The sequence below is a fragment of the Cottoperca gobio genome, chromosome 18, assembly GCF_900634415.1.
Source record: "Cottoperca gobio chromosome 18, fCotGob3.1, whole genome shotgun sequence".
NCBI classification, from domain to species: Eukaryota; Metazoa; Chordata; class Actinopteri; order Perciformes; family Bovichtidae; genus Cottoperca; species Cottoperca gobio.
Window position 1 is genome coordinate 14,786,249 of NC_041372.1, and position 8,356 is coordinate 14,794,604.

At 45.0% G+C, this 8,356-nt stretch overlaps 2 protein-coding genes across 2 annotated transcripts in view; one reads left to right on the plus strand and one right to left on the minus strand.

Moving 5' to 3' along the window:
* The window catches only part of LOC115024051 (butyrophilin subfamily 2 member A1-like), a 3,595-nt gene extending 1,749 nt beyond the window's left edge, over positions 1-1,846 (minus strand). The window contains exons 1-5 of the mRNA XM_029455431.1: positions 1,762-1,846; positions 884-1,225; positions 415-702; positions 192-314; positions 1-43 (exon numbers count right to left, since the gene is read on the minus strand). The exon at positions 1-43 is cut by the window's left edge and continues 154 nt beyond it. Of these exons, the coding sequence (XP_029311291.1) occupies positions 1-43; positions 192-314; positions 415-702; positions 884-1,225; positions 1,762-1,846 (881 nt within the window). The remainder of the gene's footprint in view (positions 44-191; positions 315-414; positions 703-883; positions 1,226-1,761) is intronic.
* A 2,842-nt stretch (positions 1,847-4,688) lies between these two features.
* On the plus strand, positions 4,689-8,073 carry LOC115024052 (uncharacterized). The gene is made up of 7 exons (XM_029455432.1): positions 4,689-4,725; positions 4,809-4,835; positions 5,499-5,744; positions 5,968-6,123; positions 6,388-6,441; positions 6,562-6,621; positions 7,910-8,073. The coding sequence occupies exons 1-7, from the start codon at positions 4,695-4,697 to the stop codon at positions 8,071-8,073; spliced, it is 738 nt and encodes a 245-aa protein (XP_029311292.1). The 5' UTR covers positions 4,689-4,694.
* The last annotated feature ends 283 nt before the right edge of the window (positions 8,074-8,356 follow it).

Sequence of the window (8,356 nt, forward strand, 5' to 3'; positions counted from 1 at the left end):
TCTCGTCCTTCTTCAGTTTCCTCTGAAGGGTTTCTCTTTGTCTCTGTGTGAAAACGTATTGAAGACATTTAGTTTGATGTGAGGAAGCATCACAGCACATGAGACTGTTCAGTCTAAATCAGTTAATAAAACAAAGCTCCATATTATTTACAACAACACATTCTGATGAACTGACTTCATCTGTGACTCACTGTTTATGTTTCCTCTCAGTTTCCACAGAACAAGTAAAAGAATAATAAAGATGCAAGCAGCCACAGTAACAGCCAGAACAATAAAGAGGGGAGAAGAACTGGACTGGACTGGAAAGAAACCCTCTGAAAAGATAAAACACAGAACAACATGGTGTTTATAGAACTCTGGACCTCTGCTGTTTGAGACTAAGTGATGATGCCATGAACAGGGAACAGCTTGTACCTGGAACATGGATGTGAGCGTCTCTGCTGAGGTTGGTGTTCTTCTGCTGGACTCTACAGGTGAAGCTGTTGCTGTGTCTCTTCTCCACAGTCACTCTGCTGCTGACAGTATAGAGGTCATCAGGACCTCTGACTGTCTCTGGAGGTCCAGCAGAGAGGAGCTTTCCCTCAGCGTCCAGCCACAACACCTCCGGCTCTGGATACCAGCCTGCAGACTCACAGTCTAACATCACTCCTCCTCTGTCTCTGTCTGTCCCTGCTAAACTGATGACGGCCGAGGAGACGGCTCCTGGTGATGAGCAAAGAGAAACATCAGCAATACAATCCTCATCTGTAAAAGAGTTTCCTAAAGACCACTCAGTCTCTTAAAGCCTCTCTTTGCTGTGTGCTTGGTATTATACATTAAGCTGAGAGAACCACCCTAAATGTGATCACACAGCACCATGTAGATCCAATGTGTGTCCACTTACCAACAACAAGCTCGACCACAGATCTTTTATCCAGTTTAGGGATGAAGCAGCTGTACGTCCCCCGATCAGACAGTTGTACTTTGGAGAGTTTCAGTGAAATGTTCCCGTGCTTTAGTTCCTCAGAGAACAGGGATGTCCGTCCTTTGAAAGATGGATGTTTCGCATGTACGAGGTCTTGACCAGAACGCCACACGAAGACGAATTCAGAGTCCAGGTCGGATCTCGTCCACTCTAACGTCATGGCAACAACATCCTCGGCAGGTTCGAGGTGACATGGTAAAATTATGTCATCGCCAACGGCTGCTACGATTGGCTGAGGTGGACCGATTAGTTGAGACTGACCTGGGAAGAGATATCCATGTTTATTCATTCCTGCAGCAGCTGGTGGGATCTGTTCGTCTTCGTAAGGGTCCATGTCCACCATGATGCTGGCTCATAGCAGCAGACACTTTATCTGCACCGCTGCGATGACACAGTTACAATCACAGTTTCTCTAAATGTTCTTCCATTTGTGTTGGTGCCATCACCAGGTGAAAGACACCAGCTGTCCCTAATGAGCTGTACTTATTAGATGTTAGCATGCTTACAGGCTAAACTTCGATTTTGACATTCATGTACAATCTCAGCACGTTAGCATCGTCATTCTGAGCACGTTAGCATCTCGACATCATCAGTTCAGATCTCTTCTTTACCTGACTACAGCATCAAGTGCTAAGTGCAGCCAATCAACCCTGTCTCCTCGAACTTACAGATAAATAAGTTGCAACATGTTCATATTGAACGTATCTGCACATTCACTTCAATGAGTTTCACTTGTCCGTCCTATATATCAGAGCAAATGAAGCACATGTTGCTTTAAGACCAGAGGTGTGAGTTACCTCTGCAGGAGTGTGTGAGGAGCAGATGGAAAACCAACACACTGAGCGACGCCTGAAGAGACAGTCTGTTCTTCTGGGGAAGCATCTTAAAGCTCTGGAAATCAACATAAAGAAGTCATACATGATATATATATATATATGTATATATATATATATATATATATATATATATATATATATATATATATTTATATATTAATAAATGTCTTATACCTGTAAACACCTTCGCTGGTAGTGTGCCTGATTAATACTGATGTAATTATATTACAGGTCATTTAGCAGACGCTCTTATCCAGAGCGACTTACAGGGAACTAACTACAGGGACAGTCTCCCTGGAGCAACTCAGGGTTAAGTACCTTGCTCAGGGGTACAATGGTGCTAGCCTGGTATTGGAAGGCGTACCACTAGACCACTAGGCCACTAGGCCATCACCACCACAATGCAGATGCAGATGAACTTTCACTTTTGGCCACTAAGACGGTCCAAAAGAGTAAATATGCAGACCCAAACTTAGTGTCGGTAAAGTGATACTTTGTTTTATAATTAAAGTTGGTTGAAACACGTACGATAGGAACAATAAATGAAGAAGACGACGTACCTGCTGCGTGCTGTGTCGATCATTTCTTTAGACTGCAGGACTAAAGTCTGTAAATCATTGACCTTTACTCACCTTTCTTTATTAGCTGCAGATAGCGGCTGCATTACGTTGAGTTTGTACCGTAAATCATCCGACGCAGTTTCACTTTGAGTATCTTCTGAACTTTGAGCCTGTTGCCAGGTAACTGATCAATGTTATAAAATTATACAGCTTCAATAAAAACCATCTGACGCAGCGCTTTGTTCAGCACCACAGCACACAACACACACCACAACACGCAACACACACCACAGCACGTAACACCCCCTCCCTTAAAACCAAACACGTGTTTGGCCACAGTTAAACAATACCCCCACACATTTCGGAAATGTACGATGCGCATCTCACCCACGGGACAGTGCATCCGCCACCACATTGTCAGCTCCCTTAAATTGTTTGGCCCACCGCTGATTGTGGTTGGACATCTGAGAGAGGAAGACAAGCGGGCGGAGAGGCCGGGCGGAGCTGCTCAGGAAGCTGGCAGAGCCGCCCAGGGGGGAGCACAGGGGCCTCGAGGGGCGAGGGGAGCACAGGGACTGGGGGAATTACCTGGTTTGGTTCACCCACAACTTGGCATGCGCTACACGTTAGTACATGCTGCCGACAACTAACAGGAACCACCATCTGACAAACGGTGCTCCAGTCATCACCTGAACCGACATCCGTACCACACGACAGCCCAATGGCGCATCACCATACCATTGTTCACAAAAAACAACTGCCTTACATTACACACACTAGTGTTCTCAGCAGCGACACAACACTTTTTGTTCAGTACACTGCTGCACTAAGGTTGTTGTTCCCCTTGCGCACACAAATAGCCTGCAGGAGGTAAAATGACTTAACAATGATTTAGCTGTCGCTGTTATCCAAAGCAACTTACAATCAGTGCACTTCAACCATGACAATGTACCCAAAAATTGCAAGAATCAATAAGCAAACTGCTTCAAGTTCTACATAACTTGTGTAGGGGGGCTTGTTCCACCACTGTGTAGCCAGAACACCAAATAGACAAGATTTTGTTGAATGGTATCCGACCCCCCTCGTAGTGAGGGAGTAGCAGAGGATAGTGGACGGGCTGGGGTAGTGTGGTTTAACTGTGTCCTGGATGCAGAACAGGCCTGATATACTCGCAGCATGGTCGGCAACGTGTGACCTGAGACGGATACGAGCAGCCTCCAGGAGCCAGAGCAGTGTGCGGAGTACAGGAAAGTAAAGTAAAGAGGGGTTGTGTGGGAGAACTTGGTGTAGGTTGAATATATAAGGACAGAGGATGTCGTAACCTGTACAGTCTGTAAAGCACACTGAGACAAATGTATAATTTGTGATATTGGGCTATACAAATAAAATTGATTTGATTTGATTTGATTTGAATACTAGCCGGGCTGCTGCAAATTTAGAAAAGCTACAGAGGTCGGAGTTCTCAATGCTGATGGAGAGGTCGCAGATGGGATAGGACTTCCCTGGAAGGAAGAGCAGCTCAGTTTTGTGGTGTCACATAATTAGCTGTGTGTCCACTGCTTAGCTGTGGGAGGAAAAGCCATGTGAGTGAATAACAGAGCCCAGTGACATGATGTACTGAGAAAAGAGGAGGGGACACAGAACGGAACCCTGAGGGACTCCAGAGGCCACAAGGTTCAGACACAGATTCTCTCCAAGTTACCCTGAAAGTTTGTCATTGAGAAGGATGTGAACAGGGAGAGCAGAGCCTGAGACTCACAGTTCTTGGAAGGTGGAGAGGACGATCTGGTGGTTCAGTGTCAGATGCTGCTGGTCCAGCAGGATGAGCATCATGAATATTTATTAGTTCGACCGTTCGTAAATGTTAGTTGACGTTAGCTTAACATTTTTACACAGTTTGACTAATGTTGACGCTCTTTGTTGCCAGATCTCAACAGTGTGTTGCAGGGACAGAAGACTCTGACTAATTGGTGTCAAAGTCAAATTTCTCCTGATTTGTTCGTCAGAATGTTCTGATGAGATGTGGCTTGTGAGAAATATGTCCAATATTTACTTTGGTGACTCTGTGGCGAATGAATGGCTCATAATCTGTTTTCACGTTCACTTCTTTCATTATGGACTCTACAGCTAGCGACGTGGGGCAAGTGGAGAAACCCACGTGACACAGATACAGGAAGGGGACTGTAAATGAGCCCCCCCCTCCTTCTAAACCGTCTCTGGTTCAAGCCACTGTCACTTCAGCTTCTCATGATCAGAAATAAACTGCACAGGAAGGAAGAGGAAGTTCTGGCCTGCAGCACACTTCATTTGTGTTTGAGTCAGCATCAAGACAACATGGAGGTGACGGCGCTCTGCTTCTCACTGTGTGAGTACCTTTTCTTCTACTTCACATCCCGTACGTCAAACCATCTCTGTCTGATGCTCCACTTTGCTCCTTTGTTTATCCAGCGATGCTTGAATTCATTCTGAAAAGCGGTGAGTAACAAACAAAACATCTCTAACGTTGTGTTTGTGTTTCGCATCTTTCTGTCCTCTTATAGGACCCAGGTTAACGTTGTATATGTGTTTCTTTTGGGACGCTACAATGTTTGTTTCAGATGCAGCTTTACTGCGTGTCACTACGAACAGACTGCAGTACTTTCAACATGAGTCCATCTCTTTTCAATGTGAGGGGTCTGATGGCTCGACCCGCTTACGAGGGGTCAGGGATAGTGAGGAGCTTCATCTGACGTGTGATAGCAAGATGCACACAGAGTCCGTCTGCACCCTACATAGAGTCTATGTGAGAGACAGTGGAGAATACAGGTGTGAGACTGAAGGACAAGGAAGCAACCGTGTCAACATCTCTGTCACCGGTTTGTTCACAGCGTTTACAGAAGCCTCGACATATCAAACGTTACCTGACGCTCCTGCAGCAGGACATTCAACTCGCAATATTCAGATGAAGAACATCAGGTTTAGACTGTAAAAAAAGTCTTAAGCACAATTTGTACTCACTTTACTTTAGTGGGCAGATTTGCACTCAGCTATGTGTCACGTTGACTTGATTCAATCATAAGTATATGTGCAAGTGTAGAACTATACATGTCTGAGTGGAGTATAACATGAAAGCTAACATTTTACTGATGTGTTGTGCAGCTGGAGCTGTGATCCTGCAGAGTCCTGTCCTCCCTGTGATGGAGGGAGAGGCTGTGACTCTGAGCTGCAGGAACAAGACGACGTCCTCCAGCCTCACAGCTGACTTCTATAAAGATGGCTCCTTCATGGAGAAGAGCTCTACAGGAAACCTGACCCTGCACAGTGTGTCCAGGTCTGATGAAGGACTCTACAGCTGCAGCATCTCTGGTGATGGAGAGTCACCACAGAGCCGGCTGACTGTCAGAGGTGAGACGTGATAGTGTTACGTTATTCTGCTGGTTGCAGGATGGAGCAGATCACACGCGATGAAAAACACAGTTGTTTGAAGTTTAGTATAAATCTTGTCCCAGTGTTGTAGAAATGTCCCCAATGTCTCCGACAGTCCGACAGCTGTTTAAGAACTGTTTTCATACTTTTGCAACTTTCTCCTGAACAGAAAGGTTCCAACATATTGTTTGTAATGTCACAGAAAATGCTGTTTCTATCACCCCTGCCCCCCCTCCTGAAGGGCCCCACTCCGAAGCCCGCGGCGGCCCCCACCTGTTCACCCTGCTGTGCAGCGCTGTCACAGTCTTCCTGTTGGCTCTGCTGCTGCTGGGAGTCCTTCGCATCAGGAAACACGCAGGTACACAAAACCCCTTTAAAGAAGGAACTGTGCAAACCAAGAACAAGAAGCTCTGAACTCCAAGAGTAATCAGATTACCAGAACTGCTGCCAACAAGCTCCACCATCACGCTTGAGGTTATAAATGTTTAAGTTAGACTTATAACTGTTGCTTTTATATTGTTTTACTTCACTGTTTACACACTTCAGACCGGTGACAAACTTTAAATGTCTTTTCTCTTCCTGTGTGTCTGTTGTTCAATATTTGTACTTTTCTATCCGACAGTTTCCTCGAAGTCAGCAGCTGCAGCGTCAAGCTCAGACGAGGACGCTCAGAACGGTGAGCAGTGCATCCTTCACCACCGGATTACAGATTCATACACGTCACTATTTTAACTTATGACCAAAGGATTAGGACTGAATGTTCTCGTTAACGTGCTTCATGTGTCGGTCTGTGCAGAGGACGGTGACCTGGACACAGTGACGTACGCCATCATCACTAAACCCAGACAGAACGAAGGTGAACCTTTATATTCTGCTCGTCTTTACATGATGTGAGAACCACAACACCATGATGGATACGTTACGTCTTGGTTATCGCTACAGCTTATAAGCACATGTTATAAAATAAGAACCCTGCGGCTCATGTTGAGACGTGCTGCTCTGCAGTTATTCTCACACTGTTCAGTTTCCCCTGCTGCTTTGAGCTCTGCATCGAGACAAACACAAAACCACCGACTGATGAAGGTGAAGGTGAAGGTCAGGGGCTTTTTTTGTCTTCATAACCGTCATCAGTATTTATAAAGTTCTCTCTACGTCTCTGACCTGCTGATGTTTCCCTTCAGACGAGCAGGAATCCTCATTTCATCCAGTGTACTCGACTCTGAGCAGGAGAGAGGCTGCAACAGCGCTCCGTCAGGATGCATACGTTACAAATACAGCTACACTGTTAATACAGCTGCACAGTTAATACAGCTGCACAGTTAATACAGCTACACAGTTAATACAGCTACACAGTTAATACAGCTGCACAGTTAATACAGCTACACAGTTAATACAGCTGCACACAGTTAATACAGCTGCACACAGTTAATACAGCTGCACAGTTAATACAGCTACACAGTTAATACAGCTGCACAGTTAATACAGCTGCACACAGTTAATACAGCTGCACAGTTAATACAGCTACACAGTTAATACAGCTGCACACAGTTAATACAGCTGCACAGTTAATACAGCTGCACAGTTAATACAGCTGCACAGTTAATACAGCTGCACAGTTAATACAGCTACACAGTTAATACAGCTGCACACAGTTAATACAGCTGCACAGTTAATACAGCTACACAGTTAATACAGCTGCACACAGTTAATACAGCTGCACACAGTTAATACAGCTGCACAGTTAATACAGCTACACAGTTAATACAGCTGCACACAGTTAATACAGCTGCACAGTTAATACAGCTGCAACATCTTCACTTAGCACATCACGTCTACGTACGACTGCTAACACAGTAACAATAGTGTAATAATAATAAACCAGCTCCTCAGTCATGTGCAGGTACGTTTACAAATGCATTCAGTGTGAAAGTCACGTGGAAGATTTATAAAGTGTCGACGTATTTCTGTGATAACTGTGGGAGCTGTGACTCAATGTGAGAACATATTTTCATACTAAGTTATTGAACCTGCTGAGGAAGTGCAGCACAGCTGGGAAACACTGCTGTTACTCCTGAACTAGTTCTACTTAAGGTTTGCTTCACATTTCTTGTATCTTACACGAGTTGTTCTTGTTTCTCCATCAGGATGCGGATCATCCTCGGTGAGTCGCAGCGCAGAGATAGACTGCAGGTCCACAGAGCAGGAGGTTGTGTACGCCTTGGTGCAGAAGGTAACACCTCCCACACCACAGCTGTGCTCCGACAGCTGGAGCCCAGAACACAGACTGAACGTTAGCCGCTGTGCATGAACTTAAAGATTTCTCTGCATGTTTAACCTTAAAAACACACAAGTGTGGAGAAATATTCTGGGAAAAGCTTCAGTTTATTGGAGCTTCAGGTGTTTTACAGACACTTTGTCTCTTTTGTTTCACAGGCTACACAGAGACACCTGGCTGCACCAGACTCTGTGCTAATATGAGAAGAAGAAACAGATAGATACTGTTTATGCAGCTTTCAGTTGAACTTAGTTGTGTATTTTTAAAGCCACCCATTTCATCTTATAATAGAATTTCACTTTCACTGACAATGTCA